This window comes from Poecilia reticulata, chromosome 21 (assembly GCF_904066995.2).
Source record: "Poecilia reticulata chromosome 21, P_reticulata-male-v2, whole genome shotgun sequence".
In the NCBI taxonomy this organism is placed as follows: Eukaryota; Metazoa; Chordata; class Actinopteri; order Cyprinodontiformes; family Poeciliidae; genus Poecilia; species Poecilia reticulata.
The window spans coordinates 12,006,283-12,030,096 of record NC_088850.1 but is presented as its reverse complement, the minus strand read 5'-3'; the positions used below and the strand labels follow the sequence as shown (position 1 = coordinate 12,030,096).

The window sequence follows — 23,814 nt, the reverse complement described above, 5'->3', positions numbered from 1 at the left end:
ACCAGTGACTCTTATGCTCCTCAGCAACTTTCTTAGTCCACTCCTCCAGCACTTCATCCCCATTGGGCCAGTTCTACAAGGAAGAAACAAAGGCAAACAAAACAGCAAATTAGACAAAAAAACAAACAAACAAACTAAATATCAGCCAAGTAGAGCGTTAGATGCTGAAGATCAGAAAAATGATAAAACTACTCAAAAAAGAAGATACCAGTGCAAACTGCCTGTGAAGATTCAACAACAGTTTTTGTAGCTGCATTAATAAAAAGCATCTAGTTCTCATATGATTTCAACAACACCACACACTTCAGTAGCAATCTAGCCTGTCAATCAAGTGTGCAGGGGAGTTAACAGCACACAAGAATGCATGCCCTCAGGCAACGCATGCATGGAAAGAACAAGGCATGCGATCCTTAGCTGAGCAGTAGTAGCAGTTTGAGGACTCACCACTGGGAAGAGCACATACTCTCTGAGGAAGTCCTGAGATGGGAAGTGGGTGAAGTCTCCAAAGTCAGCTTCAAATCAGAGACAAGCAATGAGAATAATTTAGACCAAAGCAACACATTTAATATATAAAACTTAATTCCGACAGATCGTTTTGTATGAGATCTGATATTGAATACAGCAGGAAAGCTTGACGTGTTATCATTTTTATTGTAGTTTAGATTGTTTTGTGAAATTTAAAATCAATTTGACATTTAAAGCGGTCTCAATTGCCACTGATAAATGTCCTTTGCAAAACGGGGGATCATTCTGACACGTTAACCACACCTTTATAGGCTAGTGTGGCAAAGCAGCAATGGCATAAAGAAAGAGCCTTCTTTTATACAAGGCAGTTGAAGGGCTAGAACAGAAATAGTGGCGTTCTCATTTGAGATGAGTCCTTCAGGTGACTTGTGTTTCATATGAAGTCTTAAATTTACATCAAATAAAGGAAAAACACTCCTTCAAAAAAAAAAAGTTGATCATAACAGTTCAAGAAAGTATCACATTTGATGTACAAAAGACTTATCATCACCTTGAAAAGAAGTGAGTCTAAGCTAGTTCAGCTTGTTTTATTTTTTAGAATCCCTATTTCGACCTCGTCAAGATCAAACAATTAGACACCGCTACAAAATATTTAGTCTTCATTACGTAACTCTGTCGTTTGTTTTTCTGTTTGAAAGCTTATTTTTGTGGATGTTCATAAACAACAATTTGGTGCAAAATATGCTAATAATTTGTAATAATACATTTGTGTTAACTGTTTTGATAAAATGAACCATTCAACAATTTTGTATTGTACTTGTAAAAGATTACAAAATCTTTTACAAGTACAATACTTGTACATTTTGTGTTTGGACACACAAAAATGTGTGTCCAACACATTATCAAAGCCTCGGGCAGCAAAATATCTCCATGACCTGCTCGTTCCTTAGACAGCGCTTGTACTGAGCACTAAGTGCTGCCTGTTGAACAAAAGGAGGCCAAGTGGAGGATCTTGTCTCCTTACAGATAAGAGTTTTCCTGATGCTATAATGCTAACCTTGGAGCTGCTGATAAGCTAGCACTCTGTTTACATTCCGCCCTGGGACACAGACTGCATCCAGGAACAAGCCAGAGAGCACTAAAAGGGCATATTTGTGTGTGTATGTGTTAGGATTGATACCATAGGAACTCAAGTGGACTGGATTCCCCTCGTGGTATGCAGCCATATAAGGTAGGAGAGTCAAGACGACCCGAGCAACAATGAGTTTGCACTATCTTTCTAGGAATTTATTCACATGATTTTTTTGTTGTTTTTTTTTTTACCTTGTACTGCTAGTCCGGCTAATCTTATCCCCCGCTCCACAGTGCACTGTAGATGTCCATCCAGCACCTCCTTCTTCACTTGCAGATAATACTGATACCTACAGAGAAAAGAGAGTACATAAAAAAAACCTCTAAGACTCTGAGGCTAAAAATTAATGCGTTTAATGTATAATAACTGGTGTGCAGAATTATATGTTATACGTCCAAATGTTTTTTGGCTAAGTAAAATGGATGAGTAGGGAAAGACAAAAAAAAGGGGGAAAAAAAGTTTTTAAAAAAATTTTTTTACAGCCATTTAACAAATGTCAAAGGTCATATTTTAACCTTTTAGGCCACCAGCTTAAAACAAAAATTTCAATTTAATAAATAAATAAAAATCACTTCTTTTTGAGAGATTATTTTTCACCAATCCAACCAAAACAGCTTTAAAAAAAAATGGCTGGATTACAGTAAATTTGCTACAAAACCTACTATAAAGTGTGAGTAAAAGTAAATTTCTTAAAATCATGAACTGTCAAAAATAGGTAAGAAAAAGTCTCATTTACAACCCATAAGTGGATACTAATATTATGAGCTACTATTTAAGTTCCATTTGGGATGAGTGAAGTATTCTTGACTAAAGGCATTCTAAATAGTACTTGAGAAATTTGACTCTTATTTTGAAAACAGAAAGGAAGTATTTTGGGAGTTGATGAGTGACATTATATGACCATTAAAATATTTTGGTTTTTATGGTAGCAGATTTTTAAAAAACAAACCAAAAACAGTGACAGTGTATAGCAGACTAAGGATAATATTTATGAATTGTGTGAGTAAAGGACAATGATTAGCTACTTCACAATTATGTCGCGAAGTAGCTAAGGTGTGGATATACTACACTGAGCTGTGAGCAGGGTTTTCTAATAACACAGTTGCAGATTTATGAAACTTTTATTTCATTTGCCAAACATAAAAAAGAATAATTGTATTGTTTTTCTCTGCACAGAGTCAAGCTAAAATTATTCAAAACTAAAGCCACATCAAATCAAAGTTCTACAACGGTTACAATTTTTTTAAAAACACAGCGTGTGAATTGTAGACAATTCCCTCTATTTGTGTAAACTAACAAACCCAACTTCTTCACGCCACTGATGTAGGTTGACGATGTAGGTTATGCTATTTTCAGCCGGGCAAACCTCGTTAGTAAATGTTTAGTTTGCCAAAGCCTGCTTGCTGAAACCGGAAGTGCTATGAAGTTAATGAACAGCAGCCTTGGAATCGTTAGTAGCTTTAAAAGAAAAAACTGCGGGCAAAATAAATCCGAGTAGGTGGGTGGTGACTTATTAACTCTCAGAAAACCTCCAGACTTTGTTGGGAGTTCATTGTTAGATTTTTCACCAAGCCACAGTCTCTGAACAGCAACCTATAAAAGTCCCATGCTGGAAACTATGATGTCTTGAAGCGCGACACATTTCTCCACAGAATGAGAACGGAGCTTGTGTTTTACCGATGGAAGGATTGCAAACATGCTGACAGCACACACACAGAAGACGTATTCTTCTGTTTCTGGTCGGTGCGACAGAAAGTGTGCGTCAAGACTATTCTGGCTCTCCTGAACAAAGCCAAAGAGGCCTGCTGCAGAAGTGAGGGATGAATGAATCACCCCTGTTTGAAATACCACTGACTCATTTTTGACTCTTGTGGAATGCCAAGTGGAAGCTAAACTAAATGATTTTGTAGCTCTGTAATTGTTCGTGGAACACAGAGCATGTTGAACTGAGTCGAATATTTAGCACAACGAGAGAGAGGAAACTTGAAGTTGCTTTCTAAGGCAAACTATGACAGCTTTCACTGTGGTTTTGGACGGCGGTGGTTTCATCAAGTGTAAACCAATAAAATGACAGAGCTCGGACTGTTAAAGCCACGCTCTGCTATCAGAAAATGTGGTGAAATTCACCAAAAGAAAGAGAGAGAGAAAAAAAAAAAAAAGCCCCGAAGGGAATAAACAAAACTCCTAAAGCTCCAAGCTGCTTTCTGTCCACTTTTAGCCGCCATCCTGCTGGATGTTTGTGTTTTGAAGAATGAAAGTGGCCACACAGGAGGACAGGAAGGCCCGTTGGGGCGACCCGGCTCAGCTGCGTGAAAACTCCCACAGTGTTTCCCATTGTGCTGTCATGGCACACTATTCTTCCTGATGTGGGCTGTGAGCCACCTTCTCTGACACATGGTCAGACGTAAGTTAATACACAGAGAGCAACCAAGGCGCTTTAGAAACCACACAGTCGCATGTTTGGTCACTCCCTCAGATGAATAAAATACACGAAATCCAGGATTTTTTTATTTATTTATTTTTTTTAATTTGTAAAACTTTTCATTTCCCACCTCGCATCGCTCAGAGTTCATATACTGTCACATTCTCTCTGCTGTTTCTTTGTGTTTCTTTTCTTTTTCAAGCTCCTCTAGGCATACTCACAGACCTATAATCTGACCCCGCCCTCCTCCCCTCACCCTGTCATTACACCCCGTTGGCTAAGATGCCATTCTGTTCCCGTGGCAACCCTCTAATTAAGCCAAACCCAACCACAGAGGAGGCTGGAGCAAACGGAGGGGGGCGGGGCCTGATGTGGTCAGGAAGGGGGAGGAGCCTTTCAGAACACAAAACCTTTCAAACGATTGTGGACTTTGTTTTTCAAAACCCCTCCATGTTTTCCCTGCTGTCTCGGTGCGGCGCTCGGGGGACGTTAAAGTTGGCAGCGGTCGGTTCTTTTCTGAGGTTGGATGGGAAACAACATGATAGTGTTTACTCATGGTTGAGGCCAGATGAATTAGATGACAAACTGTTAAAATAGCTGTGAAAGTAAAGATGTGGTTAAAAAAAACACACAAAAAAAAAACAACAAAGGCTCCACATGGAGCGTCCAAAGAGAAAAAAAAAAAGTGCTATCACCTTTTTACCAGAAGGTAAAAATGGAGATTGTTATCTCAGTTAGATCATTTTATAATCTATTGAAACTATTATAATTGACAGAGGCAGTCATTGAGGTAACAGTAAAAAAAAAAAAAAAAAATCCTAAACGCAAATTCAGCCATTAGTGAAGGTTAGAACTAATCAGACCAAAGTCTTAAGCTCTTTGAAAGACTAAAAACTTGGCCTGAACTTGCCACTCAAAGACTTTGAACTTGACTGGGACTTGGGAAAAACTACTTGTTCCTTTAGCCCCTCTTCAAATAGACAAGACAATAGAACATGTCAGGAAATGGCGAGAAGAAAACAGCAACTCCCTCTGAACGTGACTACATGTGAAAAATTAAGTAGTTTAAGCAACTGGAAGCACTTAAACTTCAGCTCTTTTCACAGCATAATGGAAAACGATAATGATCTTGGGGTTAAAACTGTAAATAGCATAACAACCTCCCAGGTTTCCTGGAGAAACCTTTCCTGCCCTGCCATTCGACAGATAAATCGGTGGAGTTTGGAAGGCTCTGCTGGGACTTTAATTGGAACTGTGTGCTCTGGACAGATGAGAAGGTTGAACCTTTTGGCAACACTCTAGGTCAGCCTGCCATAAAGCAAAGGATAAATATGTGAAAAAGAAAGCATGTCATGCTCACTGTTAAGAATAGATCAGGATGCTCTGGGCCTGAACACCTTCAAAATGCCAGGAACTTTAATAAATAAATAAAAAATCTGCTAGTGAGAAAACAACCGAAAACATATGGCCAAATCAGCACAGGCTAAATCTAATTTCTTTTACATTCGTCTACCGGTACATAATGGGCAAAAAGAGATGGGTTATTGGATTCTTCAGGGGGATCGTGTTGTGGCAAAATATTTTAACCCCTCACTATTTCAAACAAAGGACCAGCAACCCACTAAAAAACTAGAAGCAGAGGACACACATCTAAATTTGATTGAGTCTAGGAGCAGAATGGCATAAAGAGAATCGTCTGACAATTAAGGAGTAAACTCATACTCATTAGTATTTGCCTAAATGACCCAAACACATGCAGAAACATTACTGCATACGCTCGTTCACATAAAAGTACCTCTGGAATCTCAAACAGGTATGTCAGAATGACTTCATGCTGCTGTAACAGCTGGTGAATCTACACACCTATACATGAGGTAGTGCTTTCCCTCTTGGAGTTTCTTCCTCAAAGCAGAATATTCTGCTGGATGTCCAGGCGCAGTAACAGGAACAAAGAGCCTTTTATACACCCACGCATGTCCAAGCCCCGGTAGTAAAAGACATGCAACCAGATGTCCGAGTGGCTTGGACAACAATCCTGTAAGCATGTGTGCATGCATGACTGGATGTCAGTATGTGTGTACATATGGTTGAGATCCCCCGGGCCCACCCCCCCCCGTGCCCCTTCACTCCCTCCATCTCTGCATGGGTATCACCCTGAGCACCCCTCAGCCCTGTGAGGGTTTGTGTGGGTGGCAGGAGAATTTCACTTTGAAATGTGTTGAATCAGCAAGAGGCGCAACAGAGTACAGCTGCTTGTGTGTGCGTGTGTAACTGTGTGTGCGTGTGTTGGTGAAAACTAGCTGAACAAAGCTTCAATTTCAAGGCTGCTGCTTATGGTGGCCTCGGGGGTCCGCCGGGGCCAGCTGGCCTCGCTCCGGTCAACAACTCTCGTTTACGGTCTTCACTCTCTGTGAGACGCTTTTCCTCCCCTTCACATGGGGGAACAGAAGGTTTGGACCACACACCGACTGCAACCCGCTCTCTGAAAGAGATCTTCTGAGAAAAGACCCTCAACATATCTAATTGCAAACCTGGTCGTAAAATGTGTCGGCGTATTAAGGAATAAAGCTGTTAATCTTTTGACAGAGGAGAACTGATTATCTATTACAACAAAAGTTCTGGTATTTGTTTTATTGTAGCCTTTGAAGCCAGGATAAATGGAATTTGTTGTGTTTTTTATTTTTACTTTTTTTTTTTTTGTATGTGCTAGACACAAAAAATGGTCCGGACAGGGACACTGATTGTGTCGGCAGAAACAACAGAGGTGACCAAATATTCAACTACAGCATCACTGAAATCAGGAAATAGCGTTCCTCTTCTTTCAAACAAAATAGTTGTTATAAACCAACTGGCTCCTTTCCTGTAATCTAAATTTGCTACTATAAGGTTTTCGATTCTTTGAACACTTTTTAACGTCTTCAATGAGTTCTTGTATTTCAGGCCCTTAAAACTGAACACTGGATGAATGTGAAGCGGATATTCATTTGAAAGACAATTTGCTTCCTGACAACAAGCAAAAAAAACAAAAAAACACTAAACTAAAAGCTCCCACACACTCCGACATGCCTTGCGTATTCTGTGAGCCACTCAGACTCTGCACACTCTGTGTACGGATAGCTGAGATTTCATAATCAATTGTGCTGACTGCCTACATTTCTTGTGACAAATTCCTTCACTTCCCATAATATGAATGGATAATACCAAAATTTGAGCACCTTGCCATGGACACCTGTCAATGTGGCATAAAGTGGCAGTCTGATGTGGAAACGCTTGACCTTATCAGTTTGGTGTCTTATGCAAAACAGTTTCATGTGGACACCATTTCTCACTGAGCAGTGTACTGTGTGACACTGTGTAAAAAAAAATCCTTTTTTTTCTTAACTATTACCAATTAAAGAGCATCCTAGAGAAATGGACCTGTGTCTCATCATATTCATACCCCAGTGAAGCAAGAAGTTGTGGATTAATAATTAAAGGTTCCTAGAAATGTTCCCTGCTTAAACAGTAAAATATAAACTGAAAACTTGCATCAGTTAAATTTTCAGTCTCTGAATGGATAGAGATGTACATAGTTGTGACACCAGTGATTTTCTTAACTATTAAAAGACTTTTATCTAAGAAAATAAACGTTTTCCGATTTTCTTTCTCATTTAAATGAGACTAGAGGCAACTTAAAACTTGCTTATTTCAATGAGTTTTGAACATCTTTACCAGGAGTGACAGTAATTGTTGAGGTGGGTGTAAATCTATTTTAAAAACACATCGAAATACTCATCCAATGAGCTTGCATGGTGGAAATGGATGTTTGAAAAAAGTAGGAATGATGATGGTTGCAAAAACAAAACGGTATGACCGGGATTGTTACCTTTCCTGCTTGAGCTGCTGCTTTTCAACCAGCGCAAATATAAAGTAAATGTTTGTTGTTAACTACAAACTACCTGGAGAGTAACGATTATTTTTAGGACATCATGGCAGAAATCCAGTCTGCTAATTTATAAAAAAAGAATGAAAGAAAAATACAAAATAATGTATTCGAGGTGAACTGTAAACTAGCTGTAAACTAACATTCTATTAAACTACAGCTACACATATACAGCACAGAATTCAAGTCCATGTTTAAAAGAAAAAGAAAAAAAAGCGTGCAGAGATTTAAACAGTGCTGTGGTTCATTTGTGCAGCTGCATGGAGACAGGAAGAGAGTGAGATCCAGTTTCAGGTTACATATCAGTCAAATCCTGCACTTCAAAGACCTGACCACATCAAAACAAGTCACATTACACTCAGCAAATTTACACAAAGACACTCAACGCTTTGCTTTTTTAGGCAAAAAGGTTTCGATTTTTTTTTTTCCTTGTTTTTTTCTTTCCACTATTAAAGTTTAAAGAATGTTTTTCTGTTTTGTCAGCGGTTATTTAATAAAGTAGACCATAAATCCCGAAAAACACAAGAACATACAATTCTCACTATCTAAAGCCAAAATTTGCAGCCAAACTTGTACTCTCTCTGTCTCCACTTGTGCCTGTCACTCATTTAGCTAAAGTCTACCCTCCCCCCTTTTCCCTGAACCAGGTATGTAGTTCAGGGAATTTGCAATTTGAAGTCAACCTTCAAATTGCAAGTTATCTGAAAGAATTGCACTTTTAGAGAAGACGGTGTTCGGTCTCGTGAATTCTACAAAAAAAAATCTGCAGATGCATAAAAAAAAGGTTAATTGCTCTAAAACTTTTCAAATTTCTTCAAAATGGTTAATCATTCTCAATTTTTAAACTCCCAGGGAGCATGTATGATCTTACACTGCGCTGCATTATAGCTAACGCCTCTGACAGGGCTGCAGCTGGCTTCTTAGGGCAGTGTGAGAGGAGTGTGTGTGTTTTTAGTAAACCAGACGTCCCCTCCCCCTTTTATCCCCGGCACTTCTGCTGTGAGGAATGTGTGGTCCGCCTCCTACGCTGGACGGCTGTGCCAGCATTCCTGACAAACAGAAGAAGAAAAAGAGGGGGGAGGAACAAGAAGGACGATGAAGGGACACTGAGAAAATGACTGAGAGCTATCGGCCCTCAACTTGGGGAGTTCTGCTCTCAAAGAGGAGTAAAGGTGACACCATGTTCAGGGTTGGCAACAAAAAGAGGGTGGGCTTAAAAAAGAGAGAGAAACCATTGTTTCCTAAATTGTCCTCAAGCCCCCATCATAACCTCCACCAACCCCTTTAACCCCTATGAACACACATCATAAAACCCTACAGGGGATTCCTGGAATACCACCCTTTAACCCGACTAACTCCTGGTTTCTGTGTAACACGAGTGTAAACACCCGCTTTCCTCCGCTGTCTCAAGCACAAGTTGCTCAAAAACAGCTCATTCTTCCACTGAAGCCACATCAGCTCATGTCCCATCCTGCCTTTCTAGAAAAACCGAGGACATTCAGCGCAAGATATGGCTAATAAACAGACACACACCTTCGAATTCTCTCTTGTGTCAAGTCGTCAAGCTGCGACCTGCCCACCGACCTATCCCACATCCAGTGGGGCAGAGGCCACAAATTCACCGGCTCGCCGCGAGGAAGAGCCGCAGAGTGCGAGCCGCCGTTTGCTTTTTCTGCGTAAATCAGTCTGACGTGCCAGACTGTCCGCTGCACATTGACCCCCGCGTGCACTCTTCACAGCTACCTAACATGTTCATTCACAACCCTGCTAACACACTCCCAGACTACACACGAGGTGGCAAGAGGAAATAATGGCAACGATTGACGACGTTGAAGCTATTTTTGTTCTGCGCTCTCGATCAGAAAATATAGCAAATTCAAAGAATAAATCTGCTGTGTATAAGAAAAACCTCATTTTATCAACTTGCTAAAATATCTACAAAAATATGTTAGCAATTATTTAAATGACTGAATAAAAAAAAACAACTCTTTGTTGAATTAAAACTCAAAGAATTACCACAGAGGATTTTAATACTTTTGCAAGATGCTGGAAATGTGATCAGGAACATGCCGCAACATATTCCTCACACAGCTGCAGATGTTTTAACCCACAATAACAAACAACAAAATTACAAAATGTAAACTTTCAACATTTGAACCATCTGCCCCCCATTGTACGCCAAACAGCCTCATTTAAAGTCACACTCTCTTTCCCCATAAACCAGAGATTTATTTAAGATTTTTTACCTGGTGGCTTCCTGTTCCAGACGGGAAACATTGGGAACATAGAACATGACTCCAAAAAACAGCTGAGGCTCATTGCCAAACTTGTCCAGCTGTTTCTTGAGGGGTTTCTCGAGTTCTACCCAGCGCTGCGCTGGTGTCTGGGTCTTTCCTTGGAACCACAGTCCGAAGTAATGGGTCTGCAAACCGAAAAGAGAAAAGAATAGAAGGTCGTTAGGTGGAATAAAATGTCTTGTCTGTGAGTTAATACCAATCAGCCGTCTCTTGAAGTTCACAAGAAATTACACGGACCTTACTGGCTAAAATGTATTGTCACCACACCTGTACATATTGCCTTTTTCCAACACAATGAAGCTTCCCAGGGTTGTGGCACTTCACAGTTATGTCAACTAATAGAAAATAAGACTGAGATTATCATTTCGGGGCCTTCCCAAATGTTAATTTTAGTCTACAATAAATGTAGTTCTGTATCTAACAATGTGAAAGACAAAAAAGCGATTAGATGCGCCAAAAGGTTTTGCACTCGTCTTTGGTGACTTTCATAAAACTAGCCGATTTAGTTATTTTCCGCCCCGAAACAGGGATTAAATTTTATCTGACAAAAACATTTTTTTTTTACTTCTACTGTCTTCAAATGTAATATAGTTTTTGATATATTTTATGCTTTTCAAGCTGTGAGAGAAATATTTTTGTTATGGGATTTAAAACCAACACTGTTGATCGAGCATTAAAAACTATAAACATTTACCTTTAGATTTTTCCACATTTCATTTTCCACCTACTTTGCTTTAACTGCAACAACTCATGAGCGTTAGGTATTATTGTTTGTGTCACTTATAAAACAGCGACCTGATCCGTGTTGCTAATTTTAAACTTTTTTTTTCCCCACTAGCTTGAAAATAACATTTCTGCGTGTCATTTACAGAGAAGCGTTGACATTTATGTGTGTGTGTGTGTGTGTGTGTGTGTGTGTGTGTGTGTGTGTGTGTGTGTGTGTGTGTGTGTGTGTGTGTGGTCATCTGTTAGTCACCGGTACCACAGAGAGATAAACACATCTGTTTCCTCTGTGTTACTTAACCTTCCTTTAATAAAATTACTCCAGCTCGAGGCATCAGCTGTCGCATACAGTGCTCGCATAACAAAGTCACTCTTATGTATACTGACGGTAAGAGATGAAGCGACAAATCCACACAACGTCCTGAGATAAAGTGCACAAAGGAGGCAGATGGCTGCTAAAGTTGTGGTGTCACGGCCCTTTCTTCATAGCATCGCTGACACCTGGCAAATACTACAACACTGTGTGAGTGTGCATTATTACACCACACCTCAGAGACTCACTCAAACACACACATTCATCAGTTTCCATCATGCTTCAGGCAAACACACATCCCCATAGCATGATTCTGCCACTACCGGGTGTCGCTATACAGACGATGCATTCAGGGTGCCGTGCCACACGTAGCACGTCACTTTAAGTCTCATCCCCGGTCAGTCTGGCGTGTTCCTTGGTCTTTATAGTACAAATGTTAATTAAAATTTTTTTTGCTTTTTTTTTTTTTTTGCTGTTTTTTAAACCAATAGGGCTGCATGATATCAGGAGGACATGCAATTGTGATGCTGTTGCTGAATATTGCAATAATATAAATTGCTATTAATCCACAATTTCCTAAATATCTTCCTTAGCTTGCAGCATTACATTTTCAGAGTTTTAGCATTTCAGCCACTAAAGCTAAGCAAATCACTCTCAAAAGATTGCACCCAAGCAGTTTGTTGCTACAGCAACATTGTAAATGTTTGTTTTAAGATGTCGACTGCGCAGCTCTACAAACAAACCTCTGAGTCCTAAAACATCTATAGTTATAACAAAAAAATTACACAATGATAAACCAGTCATTGGATAGATTCACTAATCTGCACTGGGTTTTATTTTGGGGATTTTAAGTAAATGGGACTGAACACAAATGAAGGTCAAACTTTCCAGGTATCTAATCGTAAAAACGCTTAACTCCATGTATCGAAGCACATTTCAAAAGATATGAACATTTCTGACACAGTATAGATGAGGAAAACATCAAACTCAGGACGGAAACGATGAGGGTTTAAAACCGAGAACTACAGAGGAGAAGGAAGAGAGGAGCACACAAAGGCAAAGGGGAGGTTAATTGTGACGAGGTGATGAGCACCATTTCTTTCTTGTGCCCTGACAAGAGGATGGAGGTAGCCACGCTTCGTTAGAGACAAACAACAGCGACAGCGGAGGGCAAGGAGACACACGCTGGGTGTCAGGAGCAAAGTGTGACAATCACACAAGCAAAGACAATAAGCCAATACTGTCTCTAACTAATGCCACATTATGTAGGACTTCAATTAAACCCCAGTAGATCGCACAGATTACATTCTGACCTATTATTTTGTGTTTTTATGCAGCGTCAGAAAGTAAAGCACTGACCTCCCGCAGCTCCAGCCTCTGGGCCACTGCCTCCAGACATTCCTGTCCCGTACTCTCCACCGACAGGGTGCATTCAATCACATTGTTGTCCAGCAGCCGGATTCTTGTTACAAAGTAGTTCTTGCTCAGGACGTTGTAGCGCCGTGTGCGCCGCAGCTTCAGCCCGAAGGGCATGGCGGGTCAAGGCGGGGGTCGCGGCTCAGTCAAAGGCCAAAAGTCACCCGAGGGCAAAGCGAGTGACGACGAGGAGAGGGGAGGCTCTATGACCTGCCGGTCGCCCTCCTCACTCTCGCGCGACGCCGGCCACACCACCGGGCAGAGAGATGCACCCAGGCAAGGCGCTGGCCCATTCCCAAAGATGTCCAGAGAGGAGAAGGACGAGGAGGGTTAGGACGAGGAGGATGAGCAGATGCTGTAAAGACAGATAAAACACAGAGAAGAAAAAAAAAAGTCAATAACGACATAGCAAAAATGCGTCATATTTTACCAAACTTCTTTGAACCTTATTATGACTCTCCGAACCTAGATAGAAGGAGCAATAACCCTGGGCTCTTATCAGTAAACAAACTTCTTATCAAAACTTCCCACATCACGGTTTCCAGTGATACTGTCTTGTCTTCTCTCATGAAGAAATAGAATCATACAAACGGAACTAGCAGAATTACTAACAATAGCAGCAGACGTAGTATTACGTTGAACATAAAAGCTTCACATGGATTTAGCCTAAAGCTCGACACAGCTTAGCTCTCCTCAGACCAGATCAGGCAGAGACGATAGACAGAGGCAGCGGTCAGCAGCTGCAAATATCCATCCAGAACAAGTAGCTTAGTTAAATATGCCACATCGATGAGAGCGATAGAAAACTTGTTCAGGGCGCAACTGGCAGATTGGCTATGTTTCTTTACCCCTTTCTAATTTCACCCTGTGTAACTGCCCATAGATATCCAAAACTGGCATTCCTCACGATACCAACAAGCACAATGTGATGAGCACGGAGTTTTGTTCACTGAATACATAGAAATTGCTAAATGAAAAATCCCAAAACCTGGAAATTTGTGCAATTTCAGTCCTTAAAACTCTAATCAGAACCCTGCTAAGCAGGTTAGACAGTGACAGTAGCAACTTTAAAATACTTGATTTTAATTTCTAAAGTAAATATTTGAAAGATAAAGAAAGAAATGTACAAGAGAAACTTAGCAATGTTAAAATTCGACACACACACACACACACACAAAAATCCCCTGCGAGAAGGAGATGAGCAGCAGAAAGAAAGAGAGAGGAGGAGGAGTGGATGTGTTGCTTCTTGTCCCGGGTTCTGGCAATGCGCTTCTCCTAATAGTCAGCTTGGATCCCGGCCCAGATTCCTTTCTGCCCTGACGAGGGAAAACAGAGCACACCTGACACGAGCATACACCACAAGAAGGAGCAGAGTGCGAGTGGTGTGTGTGTGATGTGGCTGAGTGAGCAGGAAGGAATAAAAAATAAAATTGAAATTTTAAAAAATCATGTACCGCAGCTTGAATGAAAGCTGTCGAGAACCTAAAAAACATTCGTGTTGATTGCTTCAATGTGAGCCACACTTTGCTTCACGCTTGCCTGTTGCAACAGCAGTAACCCTTCTGGAAGCCAAAGCACACCACATTCCTGACCTCTGAATCCAACTGCAGGTTACGCACAACAAGTTATAATCTTATTTGTACACTTTTGGGAGGCGTTCATCTGCACACACACACAACGCGAGAAAGCCACCGATGGGTTATATTTGGTGGCTAAACCAGCGTAGCTTTGGGATATGTGGCCATCGTGACCCCGGCGGTCGCCTTCGCCCCCATCCGGCTCTGGCTTAAGGGAAAGTGACATCATTACAGTAAAACCTTCCCAAAGCGTCTCAAAAAAAAAAAAACGGTTCCCAGGAACACAAATCTGCAAAATCACTGTCGACAATTATACAGGCGTAGATAAACATACAGAGACATACTTTCACTGCAGTGTGCAAACGTAGACATGCATGAACAGGGCACACCACAAACACATACAAATGATCTCTCTCTCTCACACACACACACACACACACACACACACACACACACACACACACACACACACACACACACACACACCAAGTTCCTCGGAGGTTAGCCGAAAGACTAGACAGCACTTGGTGCTACCCTAAGCCAGTAATCAGCGGAGCGGTTTGGGTGTGTGTGGTGGGGTAATGCAGACGGAGGGACGGACAATAGCTTGGGATCAGACCAACTCCTTGATGCAAAAAATAAATAAATAAAGAGAAAGAATGTTGCTGCAAAATCCCTGCCATCGTGTTTATTTCCAAAAACAGCCCCATACGCTTAGAAATTTGCACGTTGTAATTTTGTGGTGTGGCAAAAACCGAGGGAGAAAACTGAGTGAACAGGGTTTGCTTGTATTTTTAAGGGGGAGTGAGCGTTGTCTAAATATACGTGAAACCGTTTTTTTTTTTTTTCATTCTCTTTGTCCCCTCCGAAGTGATACGACAAAGGCAAACCGCTTTTTTTTCCCTCTCTGTGTGCTTAAACCGCCAAGACCATCAAGAATTATACAGGATCTTTTCTTTTATAACAGTTTACAGATGCATTGTGGGAAGTTTTTGACCTTCATCATTACGGATAATTCAAAGTGGTCAATGGAAGTCAGTTTTCCACGGAAAGTTTTATATTTTCACTGAATTAATTAAAACTGAAGCTGGACCACTGTTCCCATAGCAACGTAGAAATTGTGTTGCATTTTCCTGTCAACCTTGCAACAGATCGATATTGTATTTTTGTGTTTTTATGAGGTAAAGCACTTTGAAATGCCTTGTTGCTGAAATGTGCTATACAAATAAAATTTGATTGATTGATTAATTGATTTCCTTTTGGTGATGCACCAGGTTCTGGAAGAGACGGCCTGGCAGGTGTGCAGCATCAACTATGTAAGAGGGGGGTTAGAATTAATGTGTCAGCAGCCGACAAAAGAAGTTATAATATGAGCTAATAAACAATGTTGATACAGGTTTCTGCCCTCAGGGTTGAAACTTTTGCCGCTAACCACCTTTGTACAAAATCAGGTGTTTTTTTTTTTTGTTTTTTTCTCCCAAGAGCCACCTGGTGATATCACAAACCCAAACTTGCAAAGATATGCACTACAACCAACCAGGTGGCGTTACGCAATCAAAACAAATTGTGCATAAAGTGTAATAGCATACCTGTAGGCAAGACTAAATGACTAACCTTAAATATGATTGATTGGAAAAGGCCCCAGCAGCTATTACTGAAAAGCACTTGATTTAAAACAAAAAAAAACAAAAAAAAAAAAAAAGCAATTTATTATTCACTCCAGCATCTGCTCAGAACCAGAGCCGCTGATTTGTCTCTGCTGTTGACGCAGGGCAGCCCCATTCAGTCCCACACAATAGTGGGAACAAAACAGCACTTTGTCACCTACCGCCAAATCCATTAGACGAAGGCCACAGAGAGCCGAGGAGGCAAGTGTAGCGTGCGTAACTCAATCAATCTGATCTCTGTCGCTCTGCTATGTCTCAAATACCAACACCGTCTCATCCCGCCCTCCGCTCCCCCCTTCGCCCCTGGTCACACATGAGCGCTGTAGCAAAACAAATGGCCAGAGAGCTTCCCAGCTCATAACTACGCTTCCTCTGGCGCACTCTTTTTACTGTTTGAAGCCAAACTAGACCTGGATCGAATGTCGGGACTGCGTATCAGGCAGTGTTTAGAGGATGTGGCTTAAGAAGGGTCGGGTCGGTTATGCAAATTTAGTTTGTTTTTTTTCCTAAAAAATGAAACACTTCCAAAAAAAAAAAAAAAACCTCTGATTTTCTGACACCTCAGCCAATTAGACTTTATATTTATCTCAAATTTGAACTTTATCAAAAGTTTTTTCGTGTCATGTCTGGTAAATGAACAAGACGTTCCTCTGAACGAAAGTGAAACAATTAGAGCTAACATTGTTAAAGCCTTGGTTGTGTTATTGTAAGAACACATTATATTCGGGTGCTCTGGCAAAACCATTTGTCAGTGCGGTTGCAGGTTATCTAGTGAAGAAGAGCTTTTTGTCAGCATCAGTGAGGTCCTGATGCTGGATGCTGGAGATTAAATCAGAGGAAGCGCAGAAGGTGCAGAAAGCCATTTGGAAGAAAGCTATATTTTCTACAAAATATCAAACATGATTTTGGGTCATTCAGGCTGTAAAATACTGGCGACACCAAGGCATTCAGCAGATAACAGGAAGGTTAAAGAGAGTATAGCACAGGTGCTCTTTTATCTTTGCAAGCATTCAACCTCTGCATGTCGTGGAACATGTCAGATTTGGAAATGCTTGGAGCCTTTTAATAACCTTGGCTTTTATAACATGTTAGCTCCATAATCATTTTCTCTTTGTTTCAGTACAGTAAAAACCCGCTCTACAGCAATTGCCCCTACATCCGCTGTTTGATTTGATCTCTTCACCCAATAAAAAAATTTTTTTTTTAAAAACACGATTTACGACCGCTTTACAGCAACAAGGCAAGAAAAACCATGTTTAATGACATTATTTTAGCTTATTTTATTGTAGCCCTTAAAGAAAAAAATTCAAAAAAAACAAAATCAGTATCAGCAAGTGTAAGTGTGAAAGCTTCGGAGATGCATGTGAGTGCGTGCACACAGTTATAAAGACAGAAGTATGCACTCTACCACGTGTTGTCCACAGACACATATATCCCTACTGTCTGGCACACGCAAGCATGAGCAGCTGCAAACAGATGGTGGAGCCAGGCGACCAGACAGTGTGCTTCTAACAAGCGCATCTGCTTTCTCACTTTGCAGCCCTTTTTCTCGCCCCCCCACCCCACCCCAACTCCCTTCTGCAGCTCCGACTCTGGGACAAAGACTCACACACACACACACACACGCACACGCACACACACACACACACACACACACACAGAACATTCTCTCCGCTACGTGAGAACGCAGGGACAGCGACGAACACACAGAGTACAGCGTTCACACAGAGGTGACGTCCAGACAGTTGGGGGGAGCCATGTCTGCAGCTTTATGCAAAATGCACACGCAGACCAGATTCCCACCGATACGAGTTCATTTCACAGACTTATCCTTAAAATATAAGTTTGTTCAGAAGAAAAAAAGATAAGAAAATAAAAAAGAAAACTCCACCACACACACAACTTCAATCAAATCCTGTTTCGAAATTGCTTTTACTGTGGTTTACTGTAAGGTGATACTCTGTACCAGCCACAAATTCATGCTAAGTGTCCTGAAATCTCTACTGAGAGACTTGAACTTGGTGGATATATGTATTGGAAATAAAAGTTACTATTTCAATCATTTAGATTTATGTTTACTGTGCAAATACAGAGCAAAGATTAGCATTCTCACTAAGTTAGCTATCCACAGCCCCTCTTACTGAATAATCTATCAAGAAAAACCTAAAGGCCTTAGGGTTCTTTTTATTTCATGGAACAAAAAAAGGACAAATCAGTTTTTTTCCTAATTTCTCCAAGGGCAATCAACAACAACCACAGCAAATTAATATTTCTGGTTCAGCAGCACTTGCAGTTTCTTACAAATAAAGGTTCTTTTTGTGTTTTTTACAGTCCACTGACTTCTCACCTATAGCGCGCCTCTTGCATTTTTGGGTTTGCAATGCTAACCACTGCTGCATTCCAGTTGTCTAAGAAGTCTCTGCAATGGGGATGTCATCACACCTGAGGTCAGAAAAACCAAGGGAATTTGCTAATTGCTTTGTTGCAAACGACTACCACCAGCACAAGCCCATAAATCATCTTTCTCTCCATTGTATTTATAGACTGAAGCAATGCTCATAAGTAAAGATTCACCAGTGCTATATGCGACACTGGTTTGACAAACCATAAAAGGAGCAAACGAGCAGTGTGTTCCTGCAACGTCGCCTAAGTTTCGTGCACATGGCAGCCGCAACGAATGTTGAACTTAGGGTTGTGTTGAGGAACCGTCAACCTTACATGTTTGAATCACGACTTGCTGGGTATTCTGGTTAAGTTTGCTGACTTTGAACTTGAAAATTCTGAATACATAGCGAAAAATGAGGCGGTAATATATCACTGATGACTGTGATATATTCCATACCTACTATGAAAACAACCAATACTGTGAGAAGTAAGGAGAGAACAATATGATGAGGTTACATCTAAAGCTTACTTCATGCCTGAAACACAGGAAACGTGCTACACATCTGGGATTGAACTACTACAAACTGGCAGTTTTAGAGTAGTTCAGAGCAGGTCCGGCTGAAAATTGCACCTCCAGGGGTATTAATGAAAAACGCTCAACTCCCATACTTTTGCTTTTCCAAAATGCTTTTCTAATTAACTACTTCCTGGAAGGCTATGTGGAATAAAGCACCTTGTGCAGCATGTTAGGAGTTAGAGACAAAACAATATTTTCCTCTGTAACTGACTTGTATATTTGCACAGCAAACATGACAAACTGCTCCTTAGCACAAAAGGTACAAATAACGCATGAATGGAATAAGAGCATACACTGCAAAAAAAGAAATTTGGAAGCGTTTTTTTTTTTTTTTAAACTATTAATAAATAAGCCCAAAGTTATTCGAGATTTAGATTCAAACTTCCTGTCAACAACTGAGCAGATTGTTTCCGATTGGAAAATAGAGAGGCATCTCTAAAAATAAAACAAAACCGTGCAAAGAATTATAAATTAAAAGAAATACCTATTTTAATTTACAATTTCTAAAAAAAAAATGTTTTCACAAAAATTACTTTGGCCATTTTAAATGATCTGGGAAAATAATTTATTGGCATTACAGCAATCAAACTCATCCTATGAATTACCACCAGCTATTTGAATGTTTCCACTGGCATTTTGATGATTTTATTTTGAAAGGTGTCATTACCTTCAAGTTACTACTCACCTCCTTCTTAAGAAAACATGCAATATGAGAGAATGTCAGGATAAACAAATTGCTGTATAATTAAACAATTAAAATAAATTCATTTCTTTCTGCTTTTCTTTCTCACACTCCGACAATCTGCTGATTTGTTGCAAATAAACTCATTAGCCGTGTTGTCCTAATGACTAAACCACTTTATCACCAATCTACCTTCTAAAACCTTTGAGTCTGAACTAAACAAGCGTCACCTGAATGCATGGTAATTAAAGACTGAGCCAATACGTATTGTATTTCAAGCAGTTGTGTATTGCATAAAGGAATATTGCAATAATACTAAACTTGTGATATGTTTTAGAAAGCAAAGACTCTCCATCTGACTGGAGTTAGAACCCTGGTTGGGCCACTACACAGTTAGAACATATGCTACAGTCAGAAGAAACATGCTGGTCAAATATGCTTTCTAGTTTTAAGAAAAATGTTTGGTTGCAAACATAAAGAAATGTTGTGATGAATGTTTTAAAACATTTCCACAACATAGGTTCTCTTTTAGCCTATAACTTTTAAGACATAGCAGCAATTCATCCGCATTTATACCATTCAGAGGTTAAAATATATTTCTTTCCCACACAAATCGACACGGAAACGTCAATCACGTTGTGCTCTTTGAAGGACAGTTACTTCTGCCTACTTTGAACTAGAACAATATTCAGACTTTATTTTGGTCATGAGATATTTGTCTATTATTCAATATTTCTGAATTTGAATATCTGTAATGTTTTTTTATTATTATTATTATTATTTGATTTTTATAAAATTACAGTTTTAGTTTAATAAAAATCAGAAAGATCAGAAACTGCTTTTGAACTCTTCTGTTTTTACATTTCTGTTGGTTTTAACTCTAGGCCAAAGTAAAAAAAAAAAAAAGAAACTTGCAATCTAAATTCAACAGAAATTCAAATGGAGTCATATAAGTATATAATCAAACTCTATATTTGGCGTGCTGAATTCATATTCCAACCACAAGATGCGTGGCGAACAAGTAATGGTAAGAGGTTTTGACAGGCACAGGGAGAGTAGAACCAGGATAAATGCCAGAAACTGATTTTCCAAACTAAGATTGTACAATTACAATAAGGGCAGGAGATAAAACAAGAGTGGGTGGCGTGTAAATGTAAAGCACCAGTGATTCCCAGCACCTTGGTGAGAAAAGTAAAAGCGTTTCGATAAGCTGGAAGCAGACAGGATGTAACAGTGGCCTTATCGTGTTGGTGCAGTTGGTGAGGAGAGCAGAGAGTAAACATGGAGCGTCACACAGATAGGAGCAGAAACCTCGGACCATCAGCATGGCAGTCATCAGGCCCGCCCGCCGCTGCCAAACCACGGTGCTCCTCACATTTTCCATCCCCACCACCCCGCACCCCCTCGTAGGAACCGCACTCACCCGACTTTACTCCCAACACACAGCACGTTCTTGCAGCCGAGCCCTCGGGCACCAGCTCTGATTTTAAAGGTCTGTGAAGGCAGCAGTTTTGCTACCGTCTACTACGCTGACTACAAAGGCCAGAAAAAAAAAAATCACACTCTTTCCTAAACAAGAGATCAAATGGAAAAAATGCCTCTTGCTTGATGCTTGAACGCCCATAAAATACCACGTGTTGGGCCCCGTCCTGGTCGTGAGTGGAGGTGTGATCTGCGGAGGGAGTCGGGGCCCAGCAGCTGTGACTGACAACTCGCACGAAACACCTGGTGGAGTGTGGGAGATTTGGGCAGGTCGCTGCACGCTCTCAGCCATGTTGTTGTTCGCCAGGCTGCACGACGGCACACAACCTACAGAGCGGCAACAAAGGCGTCCCTGTGTGACACACCACTCCAAGCATCTAATTAAAATCAGCCTGCATTCTGCCACCTTGCATTACTACACAGATGGCAAGTCGGAGGTTTACACACATGGCATTGATCATTTGGGGCTTTAAAATGATGCAAATACAATATATTTTTTAAATTGACATTAATAATTAGACATCCTCAAAAGATAATGAAAAAGAACAACAAAAGGCAGTCTTTAGATGTCCGAGGCGTAATTCTTCGATGCAAGAGAAGCACACACTCAGCTACACTCAAGGGTGAAGTTGAAGCTATTCCATAAGCCTGATGTTAGCCAGCTTTATTTAGCGAATCAGTTTCGATGAGTGTTTGGGATTGCTGTCCCACTGCAACATTCAACTGTGTCCAAATTTCAAATATCAGACCCAACATGTCATCGCAAGTAAAACAAAATAGGTCAACATATTTTAGAATGACCAAGGAGCCACCAAGCCTATCTACACCTGGAAGATGGTGGGACCATTGTCCAGATTGAAATGATTCAGCATCAAAGTGAGCTGCAGTTGTGTTGACCAAGAAGGAAGGCCCTTTTTCCAAATGGGAAACCTTCAAGCATGAAGGTGTACCACATACACAAGCCTAATCCCTTACGAAGAACGGTTCTATGGTCAGGCAAACTGCGATGACGAGAGAAATGTTTGTAAGACAGAGTCAAGAGTATATTGGACTAACTGTGAAGCACGGAGGTGGTAATGTTATGCTGAATTTTTAATTTACTGCCCGTGGTACCCACAAAGTTGATGGAAAACAAAAGGAGGACAACCCCAAAGTGCTTTACCTTCAGCAGAGATTAAATAGACACAATGACCACATACAGATGGAATGAATAAAAGCAAGCTAACATTTTTAACTCTGTTGGAAAATCACACAGGCAGATTCAAAGTTTCATACATTCCCAACTGATCCTCATTATCAACAAAGGAGCCAAGTTTACTTTATTATTCAAATTGGTTCAAATGTTTTCCAATTTGATTGATTGTATTGATTTGCTGAAGGACATCAGAATATTAGTAGTGTGTGTGTATAAATGTAATTAAATACACCTTGTGCACCAATATGTTTGTTCCCCAAGAAACCTGGTTTATGTTTTGGTTGTATTAAAAACAAAGACTTATTAACCAGTTTAAACTCTATTTTTAAACTACATAAAAAGTCACTTATGTTCAGATTTAAGTTAAAATAATTGAGAGGTCTTATGTAGCAGCTTGTGCATTGAGTCACTTCAGTTATTGCCTGTTCTTTTGTAAAAGGCTGGAATTGATTTTTTATATTTTTTTTTGTAATTCAAATAGTTTCCTCAAAGATGACAGAGAAAGATACAATGCTGCGTAGCTCAGGTGTAAAGTGGATTTGGGTGACATAAAGTAAACTAGGTCAATAATTGTGTATGAAACTCTGATCATTTGTCTTTAGCTGGAGACTTTTCACAGAATTCAAATTGAATTCATAAAAATCAGGTATTACATGTTTATAAACTTATATATATATATATATATATATATATATATATATATATATATATATATATATATATATATATATATATATATTTCTTTTTTTTTTTTTGGCTCACAAAAAGTGTAAAAATAACAACAATGACCAGAGGGGCCTATTTTCATTTTTCCCGCTCTCTTTTCCTGTGGTGGGCTGCAGCGTGCAGCACTTGACCAAAATTACAGGTGTGTTTTCCCCTATATAGTAATCAAGTGGCCTTTAGACTCAAATGACCACTGCCAGTGCAAACAATAGCCACTTTTCTCTCTGAATGCAAGCACACATTATGTGGTAAACACCTATTATAGTCTTACCAGGCTGACCTTCAACAAAAACATGCCTCTGGGACTCCACAAATATCTGTAACTTTCCTTTCTTACAACCTGACAAAAATACCTCTAAAACAGGAAGCATGGGTGAAGGCTACAGCTCTAATAAGTCCCGGTGCTTTAAATTCCCCACCAGGGTGTACTCCCAAGTCACTTGCACCATGTAATTTACACAGCAGGCCTCTGAGCTTTTAAAGATAGCCAGATGTGCGTGCGTGCGTGCGTGTGTGTATGTGTGTGTGTGTGTGTGTGTGTGTGTGTGCGTGTGTGTGTGTGTGTAGCCGACGCCTGCAGCAACTATGTTCTCCGTTACAAAGCTCTCTGCTGCTTGCAGTCCACAATGTTGCGTGTCCAAACACATCCTTCTTCATGCAAACTCTGCTTGCACAGTGTGAGGGTGTTTGCATCAGATAGGGCAAACCCCAGACAAGCTCACGTGAACGGTTCCACGCATTGATGATCACATGCGTGGACTGAAAGAATTAATCCAGGTGTTTGACATTGGATCCACACTGAATCCTGACTAATTCAACAGTGAAGTCTTCCA

At 40.3% G+C, this 23,814-nt stretch overlaps 1 protein-coding gene across 1 annotated transcript in view; it reads right to left on the bottom strand.

The window, feature by feature from the left end:
• Positions 1-23,814, bottom strand: part of LOC103457565 (protein tyrosine phosphatase non-receptor type 14) — a 37,801-nt gene that overhangs the window by 13,267 nt on the left and 720 nt on the right. The window contains exons 2-6 of the mRNA XM_008397818.3: positions 12,634-13,045; positions 10,188-10,363; positions 1,789-1,886; positions 445-512; positions 3-73 (exon numbers count right to left, since the gene is read on the bottom strand). Of these exons, the coding sequence (XP_008396040.1) occupies positions 3-73; positions 445-512; positions 1,789-1,886; positions 10,188-10,363; positions 12,634-12,807 (587 nt within the window). The 5' untranslated portion in view covers positions 12,808-13,045. The remainder of the gene's footprint in view (positions 1-2; positions 74-444; positions 513-1,788; positions 1,887-10,187; positions 10,364-12,633; positions 13,046-23,814) is intronic.